General features: G+C 33.1%; 3 protein-coding genes across 6 annotated transcripts; all 3 read left to right on the top strand.

The window, feature by feature from the left end:
- Window positions 1-2,639: 2,639 nt before the first annotated feature.
- LOC110654703 (zinc finger BED domain-containing protein RICESLEEPER 2-like) lies at window positions 2,640-4,118 on the top strand. The gene is made up of 4 exons (XM_058134583.1): window positions 2,640-2,782; window positions 2,988-3,091; window positions 3,186-3,971; window positions 4,060-4,118. The coding sequence occupies exons 1-4, from the start codon at window positions 2,640-2,642 to the stop codon at window positions 4,116-4,118; spliced, it is 1,092 nt and encodes a 363-aa protein (XP_057990566.1).
- A 2,159-nt stretch (window positions 4,119-6,277) lies between these two features.
- Window positions 6,278-10,541, top strand: LOC110654714 (YTH domain-containing protein ECT2). Of its 3 annotated transcripts, none has more exons than XM_021810798.2 (9): window positions 6,278-6,471; window positions 6,892-6,968; window positions 7,089-7,248; window positions 7,445-7,518; window positions 7,667-8,212; window positions 8,632-9,225; window positions 9,314-9,526; window positions 9,643-9,789; window positions 9,941-10,541. In XM_021810798.2, the coding sequence occupies exons 1-9, from the start codon at window positions 6,444-6,446 to the stop codon at window positions 10,175-10,177; spliced, it is 2,076 nt and encodes a 691-aa protein (XP_021666490.2). In that variant the 5' UTR covers window positions 6,278-6,443; the 3' UTR covers window positions 10,178-10,541. The 3 variants fall into 3 exon arrangements, with proteins under 3 accessions (XP_021666490.2, XP_021666491.2, XP_021666492.2); XM_021810799.2 differs by having other exon boundaries at window positions 6,895-6,968; XM_021810800.2 differs by having other exon boundaries at window positions 6,901-6,968.
- A 3,413-nt stretch (window positions 10,542-13,954) lies between these two features.
- On the top strand, window positions 13,955-18,351 carry LOC110654713 (YTH domain-containing protein ECT2). 2 transcript variants are annotated; one of them, XM_021810795.2, is made up of 9 exons: window positions 13,955-14,173; window positions 14,583-14,659; window positions 14,754-14,913; window positions 15,117-15,190; window positions 15,300-15,845; window positions 16,294-16,887; window positions 16,976-17,188; window positions 17,305-17,451; window positions 17,604-18,351. In XM_021810795.2, the coding sequence occupies exons 1-9, from the start codon at window positions 14,119-14,121 to the stop codon at window positions 17,829-17,831; spliced, it is 2,094 nt and encodes a 697-aa protein (XP_021666487.2). In that variant the 5' UTR covers window positions 13,955-14,118; the 3' UTR covers window positions 17,832-18,351. The 2 variants fall into 2 exon arrangements, with proteins under 2 accessions (XP_021666487.2, XP_021666488.2); XM_021810796.2 differs by having other exon boundaries at window positions 13,955-14,146.
- Window positions 18,352-18,804: the final 453 nt, after the last annotated feature.

Here is an 18,804-nt window from a genome sequence, read left to right on the forward strand (position 1 = left end):
CCTATGTCTTATAGTCACTTAAAAATTTTAATTACAATTTTCCAAATTTTGTAGAATTAATTATACCAATTTAATTTGCCTAAACTCCCATACCTTGTGTCTTCCGGGTCCAGGTTCAAGTCAGTGATTGCAAGTGGATTTTTAAGGTTCTTACATTCATAATTTGAGGAAGGTTTCTAAAACAAAGTTGGGGCCCTGCGTCTTATGTTTTTGGAAAGGTATGGCTCATCCCAAATGGAGTTGTTTAGTGAAAGATATGCTATAAACACTAATCCAGGGTCAGATGAAATTGAGCAAATTTCTAGGTTTGGATGTACCAAGTTCTTTTAAGCATTTGACTAATTCTTTTGGGTTCTGGGTTTTGGCCAAAAGACCAATATTGTAGGCCTATGTCTTATAAAACGTTTTTCATTGGTTTCATTACATTTGGATTTTTATAGACTAAGTTATGGCCATTTTGCCAAAACTGGTTGGGTGAACTTTAGTCCAGGAAATTCTTGGCAGAATGATTCTGGTCAGTTTGATGACCTCACTTGGGCCAGCAATTTCATTTGGTTAGAGGCATTTTTGGGCTTGGTGTTCTTGATGAAATTTGTAGTCCTATGTCTAATCTTTCTAATGACACAAAAATCAGGTCATTTGGACCTGTCTAGGGGAAGTTATGGCCAAATGAACATGTACTATTCATTTGGTCAATTTTCTGGGTTCAGTGTTTGGATTTCTGAATTTGACCAGTAAATTGGTCAACTTATGGACAGAATTTGGTAGGGTTTCTTCATGAAAAATGGGGTATTTTGAGTTTAGTTTCACCTTCAATTGGCCTCATACCAATTGGAGTCATACAACTTCAGTTATAGGTCAAACAAGACCCTGGACTCATAGGTCCGAATTTCCTGCACATGAAACATCACTTCCAATATTCCATCCTCCTTACTCCCAACTACAATTTATCACTCATAACACTTCAAATGATCAACAAACAACCTCAACAAGATTAATCTCAAGCCATATCACCAAGGTAACAAAATTAACTCAAACCCTAACATGTATAGTTTGCTTCAAGTTTTTTTCATTTCATTACTTAATTTGTTGTTCTAACAAGAAATAAATATGTAAAAGAGAACAATAAGGCACTAACCTCAATTGATCACTCTTCCAAGTTTCCAAATCTTCCTTTTCTTCTCTTTTTTTTGCTGCCTAGAGGTGTTCTAAGGTTTGAGGATCAAATTTAGTGAAGTCAAGTTAGGGGTTTATGGTGATTTTTTAAGAGAATTTCTAGTGAGAAGTTTGCATGAAAATGGTGTGAGGAAAGAAAAGAGAGAAAGAGCTGAATGAAGGAGATGAGATGCAGATTGTTGTTTCATTTCATCCGATTTTATCTCTTTTTAATAACTTTAAATATGCTTGTTGTGTTGTGATTGGTGGAGGCCTTCTTAATGACATCATGTGATGTCAAAATTTCAATTTTCTTTATTTTTCTTTTCTTTTCTTTTCTACCCATTTTAAATTCAATTTTTAGTAATATTTATTCATATTTTAGATCATAATAATTATTTACTTAACCGGACAAGTCGGTCAAAAATCATCTCTGAATACGAAATGACCAAAATGCCCTCCGTTTGGCTTACTGAGCCAAAATCGTCTGTACCGATTAAAAAATTTTTCTAAACATTTTCTTGGCATTCTAACTCCATAGAAACCTCAATGACTCTTCTCTGGAGTCCCAATAATTATTTCATGAATTTTCTCCTGAGTTCAGGGCTCCTAGTTGCGAAGACCGCAACTTTCCACTGGGTTACCCATCGCTAGGGCACCGTCTCATTTAACTTGGTTGTATTTTATTTCTAAAATTTTTTTCTAAATTTTTCTTATACTTATTTGAGTTATTTATGACTCCTCACTCTAGTCTAAATATTTTTTCAAATGTTCTAGTTGTTCAGACCGACACCGGTTACCAGAACAATAGAATGTACGGAATTGCTACAGTGAGGGTGTTACAAAGAGGAAGGGCATAAAGCCAAGATCAGTTGTTTGGGATCATTTTTCAAAGTTTGTTGATGATAGTGGCAAACAAAAAGGCAAGTGCAATTATTGTTACAAAAAAATTTTATGTGACTAAAAAAAAATGGCACTACTACACTTAGAAATCACATTTCCGCATGCATAAAGAATCCACATAGCATGATTACTAGACAATCACAATTGTCTTTGCAACCACTTTCTAGTACACAAGAGGGAGGGGAAGCCATTTTGGTACACCAAATATTTGGAGTTTTGATCAAGAGAGATTGAGACGGGATCTAGCTAAAATGATAATTGTTGATGAGCTCCCATTTATGTTTGTGGAAGGGGAAGGGTTTAAGGAATTTATGCAATCTATACAACCTAGGTTTCGAATTCCATCCCGTTGGATAATTTCAAGAGCTTGTTATAACTTATACGCAAAAGGGAGGAAAAAATTGAAGAATTACTTTCAAAATTTTAATCAAAGGGTTTGTATTACCACAGATAAATGGACTTTGTTGCAAATGATCAATTATATGTGTATCACTACACATTATATTGATCATAATTGGACATTGCACAAAAAAATTCTAAATTTTTGTCCAATTACTAGTCATAGGGGTGATGATATTGGTATGGCTGTTGAGATTTGTTTGGTAAATTGGGGGATTAAGAGAGTGTTTACAATAATTGTTGATAATGCTAGTTCAAATGATGTTGCTATTGCGTATTTGAAAAAGAAATTAGTTGGTTGGGGGTTTAGCATTTTAAATTGCAAGTAATTTAACATGAGATGCATTGCACACATAATTAACTTAGTTGTTGTGGATGGATTGAAGGAATCCAATGTTTCACTAAAAAAGGTTAGGGAAGCAATGAGATATGTTAGGAAATCTCCTGTTAGGTTGCAAAAGTTTAAAATCATGTTGTGAGATGGAGGGGATTGAAAGTAAAAATTCTTTATGCTTAGATGTGTGCACTAGGTGGAATTCCACTTATTTGATGTTAAATGCTGTACAAAAGTTTGAAAATGCATTTTATAGATATGCTACGATAGATCCATGCTTTAAGCTTGATCTTCAATCAGGTGATAGTTTGACAGATAGTTTGGATTGGGAACATGTTAGGAGAGTTATAGATTTTTTGAGCCACTTTTTATGATCTTACCTTGAGAATATCAGGATCTAGATATGTCACTTCTAATATATTTTTTAATGAGATTAGTTCAGTTGATTGTTTATTGCAAGAGTGGCAAGGGAGTGACAATATGGAGTTGGCATGTATGGGTGATAGGATGAAGGTGAAATTTGATAAATATTGGGGGGATCCTGATAAGATGAATAAAATAATTTATATTTCAGTGGTGGTTGATCCTCGATATAAGATGGAATTTATGAAATTTTCTCTTTCAACTGTGTATGGGAAAGAAAAGGGGATGGAGTTAGCAAAGAAAATTAAATTGGTTGTATATGAATTGTTTGATGAATATAAGAAAATTTTTCAAGTTGAAAATGGAAGTGGTAGCACTGTTATTAGAAATACAAGCGAAAACAATAAAAGTGAAGGAACAAAAAAGAAATCAAGGTTGAATATGGGGGATCAGTTCTTGAAGTATAAAATAGAGATTGGAGAAGCTAACAATGAGTCTGATCTAGATTGCTATCTGAATGAGGGTATTAAAGTGGTGGATGAAAAAGAAGAATTTGATATATTAAAATGGTGGCAACTTAATTCCAGTAGGTTTTCCATCCTTTCAATCATGGTAAGAGATATACTTGCAGTACCTATATCTACAGTTGATTCAGAATCAACCTTTAGTACTGGAGGTAGAGTACTGGATCCTTTTAGGAGTTCTTTAACTCCTAAAATTGTTAAAGCTTTAATATGCGCACAAGATTGGTTGCGGAAATCCCATTGCTGCAAATCTATTGAAGAACAATTAGCAGATCTTGAAAGGTTTGAAGAGGGTATGCGTTAATCTCAATTCATTTTTCTCAATTCATTTTCTTTTATTTGTTAATTTATTTGCTAAATTATTTCTTATTTATTTTTCAGTATTTGCACTTTGTGAAATAAGTAGCACCAATGGAAACATTGTGAATTTGGATGGTTGATATTACTACAGGTAAAATATTGCAATAATTGTTTAAAGTTATTATTGTTTATTTTTTATTATCAATTCTAATACTTTTCATGTTTGCATATCCATCAGCTAGTATTTGAAGTATTCAGACTTGCTATTTGAAGACAAAGTGGTGGAATTATTGTAATATTTTAATTTTTAATTATATGGCTTTTATGCTAAAAACTTATTTGTTGGCTTTTATGTTTGTTGCATGGACAGAGTTTGTTTAATGTGGACTGTGCAATGACTTCTGTTTTTTTTTTTTTAATTCTGTTTGGATTGTGAGAACTTTTATTTTGGATGACTTTTATTTTATTGTATTGGATTATTTAGACTGTTAAGGACTTTTATATTTGCTTTATTACTAATGTAAAATGAGATTCTAGATAGGGAAAAATAAAGGTCAAAAGGGGGAAAATCAGCTTCAAATAGGGAAAAATCAGGTCCAAATTAAAAAGCCCATTAAAGCCCAAACCGACTAAACCGAACCGAAATAGTTCGGTTCAGTTCTGTTCGATTTTTCATATATTTCAGTTCGGTTTGGTTTTTGATATATGAAAAATCTGCTTATTCGATTTTATCAGTTCGGTTCATTTGGGTTCGGTTCGAACCGAATGTTCAGCCGTAAAATAACTCATCCATATTTATAAACAATAAAAGTCATGGCACCTTTCTAGATAAATACATCTATTTATTTCCAACAGAAATGACTGCTTATTTTAAATTGGCACATCTTCTAATAGATGTAGTTATTTGTGTGTAATATGTATACTTGTTTATTAATAAACACATCTATTAAAATTTAATTATAAAATTAAAATAAAATAATTATTTTATTTCATATTCATATATGCCAAGTGTCATCATAGAATAATATAAATTTATTTAAATATATATAATTCTATATATATTTTATTTTATTTTTTTTATTTCTTTCTTTTCTCGCATTTTAATAATGTATGAATTCTTTATCTCTTTAGTATCTAATATATAAGTTATTTATAATATAAACTAAGTGAAATACAATATAAAATAAAAGATTAGGCCATAACATATAAAATCCATATGGATTAGTTTTCCAACAGAAGTACTTTTGCATTTTTTTTTTGTGTGGCTGCTTTGCTTTTTTTTTTTTTTTTCAATTAATCACTTAAAAATGCAAGTAATGAATTATATGTTATTTTTTTTCTCCTCTTGTCTCTTGTTCAATATTGTGTAAAGCCTTGCAATTATTGATGGGGTTTAAATTATTGTACGTGTTAATATTTTATTTTGATGTACGAAATATGCTATTTTATTTCTTTGAAAGGTGAAAAACTGCGTTCAACTATTCGTTTGTAACTATGGTTATAAATATGTCATTGTACACCATATAATTGTTTGTATGTAGGCTTCTCTCAAACTTTACATGGATATGTTTATGTTCAATTATGCAAATAAAACAAGGTCAGTTAGGAAAGTAGATTAGTAAATGGTTATATGTGTACAGTAGTTCATATACACAAGCTTGGTTAATATTCACATTAAATATTTTGGGCTTTTCTAAGATGAAATCATTTATTATGATTCCTTTTAGGAAAAAGCTAGCAGATCTTCTGTTTTGTTTTTTTTTTTTCATTATTTTTTTTCTCTCTTGTCATGGCAGGAGGCTTTTAGATGGTAAAAAACTGATGGAATTGGAATTACTTCATATATGTATGGATATATGCAAGTAAGATTGTTAATTATATTATTTCAATTTTAGTAATAAAAACAATATATAATATTACATTATATTATATAAAAAATTATACAAAAATAAATTATATAATTACATAAATAATGTGCAGTATACATTTGAAATATATATATATATATATATATATATGTAAATTTTATTTTGCTAGTTACTATAATTAAATGAATTGATAAGTTTTCAAAAAAATAAAATAAAAATAAAGTAAATTAATTTCTTTAAAAAAATTAAAAATAAATTAAATAAAGAATGCACAATAGTAATGTTCAATTGATAATTTTTTTTAGTGAAATTATTCTATATACAATAATTGTTAATTATAATTGGTCCACCTGGTTGATTACAGTGAAACCGTTTTCATTGAATAATTTTTCCAAAGAGAAAGCCCTGATGGTATTTGAATCACTACTTTTGAATGAACAAAACCCTCTTTCCTCCAAACGTTTACCCTCTTGGCGGCTGCGAGCTCCTCACAACCCTCTCTCGCGCTCCACTCAAACCCCTAAATCCTATTTTTACCTTATTTCTAGGAGATTTAGGGTTCCATCTATAAGATCTGACTATCAATTTAATCCACTCATGGCTACCGTTGCTCCCTCTTCTGAGAGTATCCTTCCTCAATTTCCTCATCTGGTTATATTTTCTTTTTCATTTTTCATTGCTTTCCGGTCCTGGTCGAGATCTGTATCTTCTATTTCATGGTGTTTTTTTCTTTTGGTTTTTGATATGTGCTATTGTTTTGTTCATATGTGTCCTTGATTTGCTTTTGTTTTTGATATGGATGCTATGATTCACTCGATTGGAGGTGGGTAGGATTTGGTTTGCTGGGTCTATGCTCTCTGTTGCTGCAAGTGTGATTGCAGTGGTGATTGATACTTTTTTTTTTTTAATTTTATATAATTGTCTCTGCAAGGTGATGCTTAATAGATGGAGAAGTTTTGCCTACTTTATTAGTTCGTCTTAATTAATGGTTAAGACCCAAACTGTGTTCTGTGTATTTCCTTTACTTCTTTTTTCTTTCCTATAGAAGCTGCAGAATTGCTACAGAATTTGTCATTAGATTCTCAAGCAAAGACCTTTGAAATTCCTGAGCCCAACAAGAAGGTATTTATAGGTTTTTTTTTTTTTTTTTTTTTTTTTTTTTTTTTTTTCTGAACTTTATTATTGTTCTGAGGACTCTTTATTTTTTATTTGAACCTTCTTTGATTTCTGTCTTTTGGACAGACTTCTGTTTACCAATATGGTGGTGTGGAGTCGGGCTTTCCTGCAAATGGCCAGATCCAATCATCTGAGCGGTCAGCGACACCATTTCTACCTGATTTAATGGATCCAACGATGTGCTACCTTCCTAGTGGTTATCCTTCTCCTGCCTATTATTATGGAAGTAAGATGATGTGTTTTGAGTTTCTTTTGTGAATTCAATTTTTGAAGTTTGTTTAACGAAAGCTTATTTAAATTCATTGGATCAAATTGTGAAGAATCTTGTATTGTGGCACTTATTATTTTTGGCTGTTTCTTATTGGATAATAACTTCCACGATGTATTTAGGCGTTGTATTGATTTATTATAAATTCATTCAGGCTATAATGGAAATGGTAATGAGTGGGATGACTATTCTAGATATGCAAATACAGATGGAGTGGAGATGGCATCAGTAAGTATACATACTAAGTCAGAAACCAATTTGTTTATATCAGTTCTTTGGATTGTTTAATGTTTCATTTTAGTCTTTCTTGCCCTAAAGTTTTCAGCATGCTATTTGAGTTTTGACCGTTGTTTAATGTGCTTATTTCTTTTGGCAGGGAGTTTATGGGGATAATGGGCCTGTTATGTATCATAATGGTTATGGATATGCACCTTATGGCCCATATTCACCTGCAGCTTCCCCAGTTCCAACATTGGTAAATGATGGCCGGATATATGGGCCTCAGCACTACCAGTATCCTGCTTATTTCCAGCCGCTGACACCTAACAGTGGATCATTCACTCCAAGTCAGGCGGTATCATCTCAGGGGGAGCTTACTCCCTCCACTGCCCCTGCTGACCAAAAGCCTTTACTGGCAGAAACCGCCAAAGTGAATTCTAGTGCTATTGTCAGTGGTGGAGGAATGAAGGGAAACAATGGCTCAATTCCCACTAAACCAACATATCAAAATTCATTGTTGTATTTGAATAATACAGATGGAAGGGGTGTTTTGCCAGGGGCTATACCTGCTACTGGTTATCAGGATCCAAGACTTGGCATTGATGGGAAGAACAGAAGCACTGGCATTGCTTCTTCAGTTTTGAAGGCTAATAATATTCCATCTCCGAGGAACCATAATTTCCGGCAAACTTCCAGTTATATGGTATGCAAAATTTTGTTATCTTGTTTATTTGTGTCATTTTTTTTTCTGAATGATTAAACTAACGATGGTTCTTTTGTATGAGTTATGTGGGCAAAAAGCATGCAAAATATATTGGGTTTTGGACTGCTTGCAAGTTTGCTTAAGTATCTAAATTGAAAATTTTTTTGTTTAACATTTTAATGTTTGGGTGAGTGTGTGATACCAGAATCTATTATTTAATTGCGTTTGTATTTGTAATCAGATATGAGATTTTCCTCGGATTTCTACCACTGCCTCAGCGTCTTAAATTATGCTTAGTCATTCATAGTTTTTGTATGTGTGTGGTTTTTAGCAACCCTGCAAATACACACTCGGGGGTGATTGGAATGTAAAATTAATTTGGTTGGCATCTATTCTTATGTGATTATCTTACTTCACAGGGATTGCATCACGCTGGTCCAATTTCTGGCATGGGATCAACTCATGGATACATAAATGGGATGTACCCAAACAAGTTTTATGGTCAATATGGAAACACTTTTAGGTCTAGTATGAGCATTGGATCGACTGGTTATGATTCGAGGATGAATGTGAATGGGTGGTTGGGTTTTGACAGCAAATATAAACCCAGAGGGCGAGGCATTGGTTACTTTGGTTATCGAAATGGGGGTATTGATGGTTTGAATGAGCTAAATAGAGGACCAAGGGCCAAGGGATTTAAGAACCACAAGGGTTTCACACCTGTCACATTAATTGTCAAGGGCCAGAATGTGCCTTCAATTGAAACTGTTAATGAGGAAAAAGATGAGATTGCTATTACACCAGACAAGGAGCAATATAACAAAGCAGATTTCCCTGAGGAATATAGTGATGCTAAATTTTTTGTTATTAAGTCTTATAGCGAGGATGATGTCCATAAGAGCATAAAGTATAATGTGTGGGCCAGCACTCCAAATGGGAACAAGAAGCTTGATGCAGCATATCAGGAGAGCCAGCAGAAATCTGGTGGCTGCCCTGTATTTCTTTTCTTCTCGGTGAGTATATAAATGCAATTAATTCCTGTTTTACTTATTTGACCACTATTCTTGGCTTTTATCATGTATTCTTTTGAATTTTATCTAGGTAAATACTAGTGGGCAATTTGTTGGCCTTGCAGAGATGGTTGGGCCAGTTGATTTTCACAAGAATGTGGAATACTGGCAACAGGATAAGTGGACTGGATGTTTCCCATTGAAGTGGCATATTGTAAAGGATGTACCCAACAGTTTGTTGAAGCACATTACCCTTGAGAACAATGAGAACAAACCTGTAACTAACAGCAGGGACTCACAAGAGGTAATTATGATTTTTTCTTGTTTGGCTGAATACTTGCCTCCTGCCTCCTTTTTTTTCCTGTTCTTCTTTCTTTTTCTATACATCATTCTAAACAATTTTCTTGGGGTATTTTGCAGGTTAAGCAGGAGGAGGGGCTTAAAATGGTCAAAATATTCAAAGATCATTGCAGCAAAACATGCATTTTGGATGATTTTGGATTTTATGAGAAGCGTCAAAAGATAATTCAGGAGAAGAAGGTGAAGCAACAGCAGTTCCAGAAACAGGCAAGACTTGCTTTGCATATAATTTCTTGTTTGTTTCTGTTTGATTGTCTTAAAATGATCTGTTTTGTTAATTGGTAGCTGGCTTCTGTGGCAGTTCATGACTCTCCATTAAGAGTGAATTCTTTTGTATTTTTATCTTACACAAATGCAGGTATTGGAAGGAAAGCTTGAAGATGAGAAGAAAGAAGTAGCAAATGGATCACGCAATGCATTGGAGGTCGTGAGTGATGTGGCCCAGGAATCCATTTCAACTGCCCCGTCCAATGGGGACCTGAAGCATTCAGAGAATGGGCCAGTTGCAAAAGCTGGAGAAGATGCCTCTAAGGCAAGTAAGCCACTTGCCTCAGACAAGCGGAATGTAGCAGATGGGATTGTCAATGTTTGTTAGCTGTTACCATTCCCAGTAGTAGGGATTGATTTAAGGTTTATCTGAAGTTTTGTTGCTTGAGAGTAGAATATGGAGCTAATTGCTGTGAATGTTCGTTGGGCCATGGATTGCTATTGTGCAGCTGTCTTGCTTGTTTAACGCCTCAATATTTGTCAGAGGGATGGAGCAGTCATGGTATTCTTCAATAGTGATGGGTTTGGGTGGGCTGCCTCAAATCGAAGTATTTTTATGATGCATCTTCCATTTAGTGTTTGGCTCCTGACAGGTTTTCATTCCCCATAAGTTTGTGTTTAGGGTTCTTGTTTTCTTGGCTTTTGTATTCTTATATGATTCTCTTGGTAGTTTCTAGCTTCTTTTTCCTATAGTTTCTGTTTTACCTGCATGGCAAATTTCCCGTCTTTTGAAGGTCTAGATATAGTTTATCAACTTCTGGTTATTCATATTTTTAGAGAGCTATAAGAAAGGTGGGAAAGCATTTCAAATACATAGTCGAGTAATAGGAGCTTTTCATTTTCGCATTGATAATTGTTGCCTTCCTTGAAATACTTGTCCAGTTTAAGTAGTTGAGTTGCGTATCTCGATGCTGTCGATTATATGCTAAACTTGGAGCTGCATTCTGAATGATTTCTTGGTATATTTCTTGAAACTTTTTGCGTCCGTCCTTCATTGAAATTGGTTCAAAATCAACTTAGTTATCGCAGCTGAAAGGTTGTTATGATCTGCCATGGTATGTTGACAGATTATGGCGGTTTGGAATTTCCTGGGGAAGATTCCGCTGGAAGTTAAAGAAGACTTGCAAAGCCTCGTTTACATATATATTTATTGTTACCCAACTTCTCTTCGCTGAAGTGAGGCAATATAATTAAGCTACATAAAATGGACCGAGTAAACTATTGGAACGTTGCATTCGGGCGCACGAGATTGTTCTGGCTGATTGATAGGCATTGACCGTACACGTCCTAGTCTTTTCAATATTAATAAAAGGGTAATTTTTATAAGTTTCGTAGCCCTTGGGCGCGGGCCGAAGGGTGTTGAGCCAAACAAACTCTGGACGTGGAGTGGAGTGGTGAAAAGCTAGGAGCAAGTTTAAAGACCCGTGAAAGGATGGATAAGCTAAGTATAGGTTGTGTGAATGCTAGTGAGGAAGATTTAACTAATTTGTAATTGCTATTAACCATTGATTAAGCATAATTTTTGGTTTCATGGTTTACTTTTATAAAAAAAAAAATTATCGTAACATCCTAATTTAAATATACAAGTAGTTTTAAAATAAATAAATTTTTTTTTCTAATGAATTTTATAAATTTTAATAAAATGTAATTAAGTTATAAATTTTAATTATACAACTGTCCACGTTAAAATTTTTTTTATAAAAATCCTATCTTAAATTAACATCTTAATTTAATTAGACAAGTGTTTAAACTAAACAAAATTCTATTTATACTAATGATTTTTAACAATTTAAATTTCATTATTTATGTTATTAACAATAATATAGATTTAACATTTTTATTTCTCTTAATTACTTAGAATTATATAAATATAATTTAATTAAAAAACATCATATCTGTTGTGCGCTATATATAACATATACAATTATTAACTAAGTGAAATGCAATATAAAATCAAAGGTTAGTCCATAACACATGAAATCCATATGGATTAGATCCCACACAAAAGTGCCTTTGTTATAAAGTGCTTTTTTTCTTCTCCGGTCTCTTTTTGAATATTGTGTAAAACCTTGTAATCATTGTACGTGTTAATATATGATTTTGACGTATGAAATATGCTAGCTTATTTTTTTGAAAGGTGATAAAATGAGAAATGTTCTGCGTTCAACTATTCGTCTATAATTTTGGTTATATGTGTACCGTTGTGCACCATATAATTATCTGCATGAAGGCTTCTCTCAAACTTTATATGCACGTTATTGGTTGGTATGTTTATGTTCAGTTATGCAAATAAAACAAGGTCGGTTAGGAAGGTAGACTGGTAAATCGTAATATGAATACAGTTGTTTATATACACAAGTTTGGATAATATTCACATTAAATATTGGAAAAATTGCCAAAAAAATCTAATCTTTGGCAATTTTTACAATTCTAATTCATCATTTTTTTAATAATTTTACCTCAACTTTTGATACCCAATTTAATTTTATCTTATCGTCAAAATCAGTTGTTGAACTTAACAGTAACACCACGCTATCATGTCTAATAAGTATTATAATATTTAATTAAGTACTAACCTTATCCCTAAGTTACCCTAATAATCCCTAAAATGAAAAAGAAAACTTAGAATTCCTAACTCAAAATCGATTATGCTCCTTTGGTTCATTACTTTTTTGCTTATTCTTGCTCATGGATAAATGAGCCAAAGAAGTATAATCGATTTTGTATTAGAGATCCTAAATTTTGTTTTCAATTTAGGTATTATTAAGGTAATTTATTGATAGTTAATGGTTAATTAGATATTATAATATTTATTAGACGTGATGATATGGTAGGGCAAAATTAAATCATATGTCAAAATTTGAGGTGAAATTATTAAAAAAAAAAGGTAGAATTGTAAAAATGAGCAAAGATTAAAGTTTTTTTTTTTTTTTGTGATCTACCCTTAAATATTTTGGGTTTTTTTAGATGAATTTATTTATTTTGATGTCTTTTGGGAAAGAGCTACAGAACTTATGTTTTTTTTTCACGCTTTTTTTTTCTTTCTTGTTATAGGACGAGGCTTCTGGATAGCAGAGAATGGATGGAATTGGAATTATTTATGCATGTACATGTGGAATTGTAATAATTTTTCTAACCCTTTTTATCGTTTGAATCTTTCATTTGTTGTTTTACTTATATTATATAACAAATTTTTTTTAATGATAATTTTTTTCTTAGTTATTTTTATTAACTAAATCAAAATTTGTTGAAATAGATTTATATTGCATTCTTTTACTTATTTATATTTTAATATATATTTTTATTAGAAACTTTTATATTAAATTTTATTATCATATATATTGTCTATGTATACTTTTCAAGTGCATTTAAAAAAATCTGTAAATTAAATATTCTTAATTCTTAATAAGGAAAATAGTTAGAATTTAGAAACTAATATGAAATTATTTTTTCTAATTTATTAGGGTATTTTTTATACATGTTCGTTTAACGATCTACAGAAAAGTGGTTCATTTGGCGTTTATCAATATGAAATTATTATTAATGAAAGCTATTATTGTTGTTATTATTATAAAATCATCACGAATTAAACAAATTGCAAGATTTATTTACTTTATAAATTAGCATTTCATATAAAATTATAAATGAAAATTTATGAATTGACAAAAAAAATATATAATAAATTTATTCTTCATAAGACAGGATAATTAAGTAATAAAACACATTATTATATATTAATTTTTATTAATAAATATAAAATATAAATGTAATAATATATATATATATATATATATATATATATATATGAGTTTTTATCATTATTTTGATTTTTTTAAAGTAAATTTTACTTTGCTAATTACTATTATTAAATGAATAGTTAAGTTTTGATCTAATTATAAAAAAATAAAGTAAATTAATTTTTTTTCAAAAATTAAAAATAAAGTAAATAAAGAATATTCAATTGATATATTTTTTTTTGAAAATTTTAATTATAATTAGCAGAACTTGAGATTTATGAGATATTATAAAATATATTAATTTAAAAAAAATATATATTAGGAAGTAGGTCCCAAAGAGAGCCGTGGTGATATTTGAATCACTGCTTTTGAATGAACAAAACCTCCCAAGCCTTCACCCTCTTGGCGGCTGCGAGCTCCTAACAACCCTCTCCCTCTCTCTCCACTCAAACCCCTAAATCCTATTTTTTACCTTATTTCTAGGAGATTTAGGGTTTTATCTATAAGATCTGAATATCAATTTTATCCACTTATGGCTACCGTTGCTCCCTCTTCTGAGAGTATCCTTTCTCAATTTCCTCATCTGGGTATATTTTCTTTTTCATTTTTTCATTGCTTTCTAATCCTGTTCGAGATCTTCTATTTCATGAGTTTTTTGTAATTTTTTTTATGTGTGCTATTGGTTTGTTCATCTGTGTCCTTGATTCGCTTTTGTTTTTGTGATGGATGCTATGATTCACTCAATTGGATGGGTAGGATTTGGTTTGCTGGGTCTATGCTCTCTGTTGCTGCTAGAGTGATTGCAGTGGTGATTGATACTTGTTCATTTTTTAAAAAATTTTATAGAGATTTTATTTTATATAATTGTCTCTGCCAGGGGATGCTTAATAGATGGAGAAGTTTTGCCTATTTCTTTATTGGTTCGTCTTAATTAATGGTTAAGACCCAAACTGTGTTCTGTGTATTTCCTTTACTTTTTTTTTTTCTTTCCAATAGAAGCTGCAGAATTGCTGCAGAATTTGTCATTAGATTCTCAAGCAAAGACCTTTGAAATTCCTGAGCCCAACAATAAGGTATTTTATATATTTTTCCCCCTCAACTTTGTTATTGTTCTGAGGAGACTGTATTTTTTACGTGAACCTTCTTTGATTTCTGTATTTTGGGCAGACTTATGTTTACCAATATGGTGGCGTGGAGTCGGGCTTTCCTGCAAATGGTCAGATCCAGTCATCTGAGCGGTCGGCGACACCATTTCTACCTGATTTAATGGATCCAACGATGTGCTACCTTCCTAGTGGTTATCCTTCTCCCGCCTATTATTATGGAAGTAAGATGATGTGTTCTGAGTGTCTTTTGTGAATTCAGTTTTTGAATTTTGTTTAAAGAAAGCTTATTTAAATTCATTGGATCAAATTGTGAAGAATCTTGAGAACTGAATATTTGTGGCACTTATTATTTTTTGTTTCTTATTGGATAATAGCTTCCACAATATATTTAGGCATTTTATTGATTTATTATAAGTTCTTTCAGGCTATAACGGGAATGGTAATGAGTGGGATGACTATTCTAGATATGCAAATACAGATGGAGTGGAGATGGCATCAGTAAGTATACATACTAAGTCAGAAACCAATTTATTTATGGCAGTTCTTTGGATTGTTTTATGTGTCATTTTAGTCTTTCTTACCTTAATGTGCTTATTTCTTTTGACAGGGAGTTTATGGGGATAATGGGCCTGTTATGTATCATAATGGTTATGGATATGCACCTTATGGCCCATATTCACCTGCAGCTTCCCCAGTTCCAACATTGGTAAATGATGGCCAGATATATGGGCCTCAACACTACCAGTATCCTGCTTATTTCCAGCCGCTGACACCTACTGGTGAATCATTCACTCCAAGTCAGGCTGTATCGTCTCAAGGGGAGCTTACTCCCCCCTCTGTCCCTGCTGACCAAAAGTCTTCGCTGGCAGAAGCCACCAAAGTGAATTCTAGTGCCATTGTTAGTGGTGCACGAAAGAAGGCAAACAATGGTTCAATTCCCACTAAGCCAACATATCAAAATTCATTGTTGAATTTGAATAATACAAATGGAAGGGGTATTTTGCCGGGAGGTATACCTGCTGCTGATTATCAGGATCCAAGATTTGGCTTTGACGGGAAGTACAGAGGGACTGGCGTTGCTTCTTCAGTTTTGAAGTCTAATAATATTCCATATCCGAGGAACTATAGTTTCCGGCAAAATTCCAGTTATATGGTATGCAGAATTTTATTATCTTGTTTATTTTTGTCTTTTTTTATTCTTTCCCTGAATGATTGGAGTAACGATGGTTCTTTTGTATGAGTTATGTGGGCAAAAAACATGCAAAATATATTGGGTTCTGGACTGTTTGCAGATTTGCCTGAGTATCTAAACTGATTTTTTTTTTAACATTTTCAATATTTGGGCGAGTGTATGATACCAGAATCTATTACTTAATTGGATTTATATTTGTAATCAGACATGAGATTATCCTGGGATTTGTGCCACTGCCTCAGCGTCTTAAATTATGCTGTTTTAGTCATTTTGTTTTTTTTCTTTTGTGTGTGTGTGTGTGTGTGTGTGTGTGTGGGGTTTTAGCAGCCCTGAAAATACACACTTGGGTGATTGGAATGTAAAAGTAATTTGCTTAGCATCTATCTAATATGACTATATTACTTCACAGGGATTGCATCACCCTGGTCTAATCTCTGGCACGGGATCAACTCATGGGTACATGAACGGGATGTACCCAAACAAGTTTTATGGTCAATATGGAAACACTTTTAGGTCTAGTATGAGCATTGGATCGACTGGTTATGATTCAAGGATGAATGCAAATGGGTGGTTGGGTGTTGACAGCAAATATAAACCCAGAGGGCGAGGCATTGGTTACTTTGGTTATCGAAATGAGGGTATTGATGGTTTGAATGAGCTAAATAGGGGACCAAGGGCCAAGGGATTTAAGAACCAAAAGGGTTTCACACCTGTCACATTAATTGTCAAGGGCCAGAATGTGCCTTCCATTGAAACTGTTAATGAGAGAAAAGATGAGATTGCTATTACACCAGACAAGGAACAATATAACAAAGCAGATTTCCCTGAGGAATATAGTGATGCTAAATTTTTTGTTATTAAGTCTTATAGCGAGGATGATGTCCATAAGAGCATAAAGTATAATGTGTGGGCCAGCACTCCAAATGGGAACAAGAAGCTTGATGCAGCGTATCAGGAGAGCCAGCAGAAATCTGGTGGCTGCCCTGTATTTCTTTTCTTCTCGGTGAGCATATAAATGCAAGTAATTCCTGTTTTACTTATTTGACCACTATTCTTGGCTTTTATCATGTATTCTTTTGAATTTTATCTAGGTTAATACTAGTGGGCAATTTGTTGGCCTTGCGGAGATGGTTGGGCCTGTTGATTTTTTCAAGAATGTTGAATACTGGCAACAGGATAAGTGGACTGGTTGTTTCCCATTGAAGTGGCATATTGTAAAGGATGTACCCAACAGTTTGTTGAAGCACATTACCCTCGAGAACAATGAGAACAAACCTGTAACTAACAGCAGGGACACACAAGAGGTAATTATGATTTTTTCTTGTTTGGCTGAATACTTGCCTCCTGCCTCCTTTTTTTTCCTGTTCTTCTTTCTTTTTCTATACATCATTCTAAACAATTTTCTTGGGGTATTTTGTAGATTAAGCTGGAGCAGGGACTTAAAATGGTCAAAATATTCAAAGATCATTCCAGCAAAACATGCATTTTGGATGATTTTGGATTTTATGAGAAGCGGCAAAAGATAATTCAGGAGAAGAAGGTGAAGCAACAGCAGTTCCAGAAACAGGCAAGACTTGCTTGGCATATAATTTCTTGTTTGTTTCTGTTTGATCATCTTAAAATGCTCTTTTTTGTCAATTGGTAGCTGGCATGTGTGGCAGTTAATGACTCCCCATTAAGAGTGAATTCTTTTGTATTCTCTCTCTTACACAAGTGCAGGTACTAGAAGGAAAGCTAGAAGATGAGAAGAAAGAACTAGCAAATGGATCAGACAATGCACTGGATGTCGTGGGTGATGTGGCCCAGGAATCCATTTCAACTTCCCAGTCCAATGGGGACTTGAAGCATTCTGAAAATGGGCCAGTTGCTAAAGCTGGAGATGCCTCAAGTAAGCCACTTGCCTCAGACAAGCAGAATGTAGCAGATGGGATTCTCAGTGTTTGCTAGATGTTACCATTCCCAGTAGTAGGGGATTTTTTTAAGGTTTGTCCGAAGTTTTGTTGCTTGAGAGTAGAATATGGAGCTAATTGCTGTGAATGTTCGCTGAGCCATGGATTGCTGTTGTGGAGCTATCTTGCTTGCTTAAAGCCTCAATATTTATTAGAGGGATGGCGCAGTCATGTTATTCTTCTTAAGTGATGGGTTTGGGTGGGCTGCCTCAAATCAAAGTGTTTCTATGATGCATCTTCCATTTGGTGGTTGGCTCCTGACAGGTTTTCATTCCCTATAAGTTTGTGTTTAAGGTTCTTGTTTTATTGGCTTTTGTATTCTTCTATGATTCTCTTGCTGGTTTTTAGCTTTCTTTTTCCTATAGTTTCTGTTTTACCTGCATGGCAAATTTCCCGCCTTTTGATGGTCTAGATATAGTTTATCAATTTCTGGTTATTCATATTTGTAGAGAGCTATAAGAAAGGTAGGAAAGCATTTCAAATACATAGTCGAGTAATAGGAGCTTTTCATTTTCGCATTGATCATTGTTGCCTTGCTTGCAAATACTTGTCCAATTTTAAGTAGTTGGGTTGCTTAACTCGACGCGATCGATTATATGCTGAACATACTTGGAGCTGCATTCTGAATGACTTTTAGGTAGATTTCTTGAAACATTTTGCTTGCTGCCTTCATTGAAATTGGTGCAAAATCAACTTGGCTATTGCAGCTGAAAATTAGTTGTGACCTGTCATAGTATGTTGACAGATTATGGTTTCGAATTTCCTGGGAAAGATTTTTTTTTCCCTCCCCTGGAAGTTATGCAGACTGGCGGAGCCTTATTGTTGCATGAACATTTATATTTATATTTTCCCAATATATATATATATATATATATATATATATATATATATATATGGCTTTCAAAATTAAAATTAGCTAATTTAATAACGGCACTTAAAAAGTTGTAAAATTTGAATTACACATTTAATCT

Source organism: Hevea brasiliensis, chromosome 14 (assembly GCF_030052815.1).
Source record: "Hevea brasiliensis isolate MT/VB/25A 57/8 chromosome 14, ASM3005281v1, whole genome shotgun sequence".
Classification (NCBI taxonomy): Eukaryota; Viridiplantae; Streptophyta; class Magnoliopsida; order Malpighiales; family Euphorbiaceae; genus Hevea; species Hevea brasiliensis.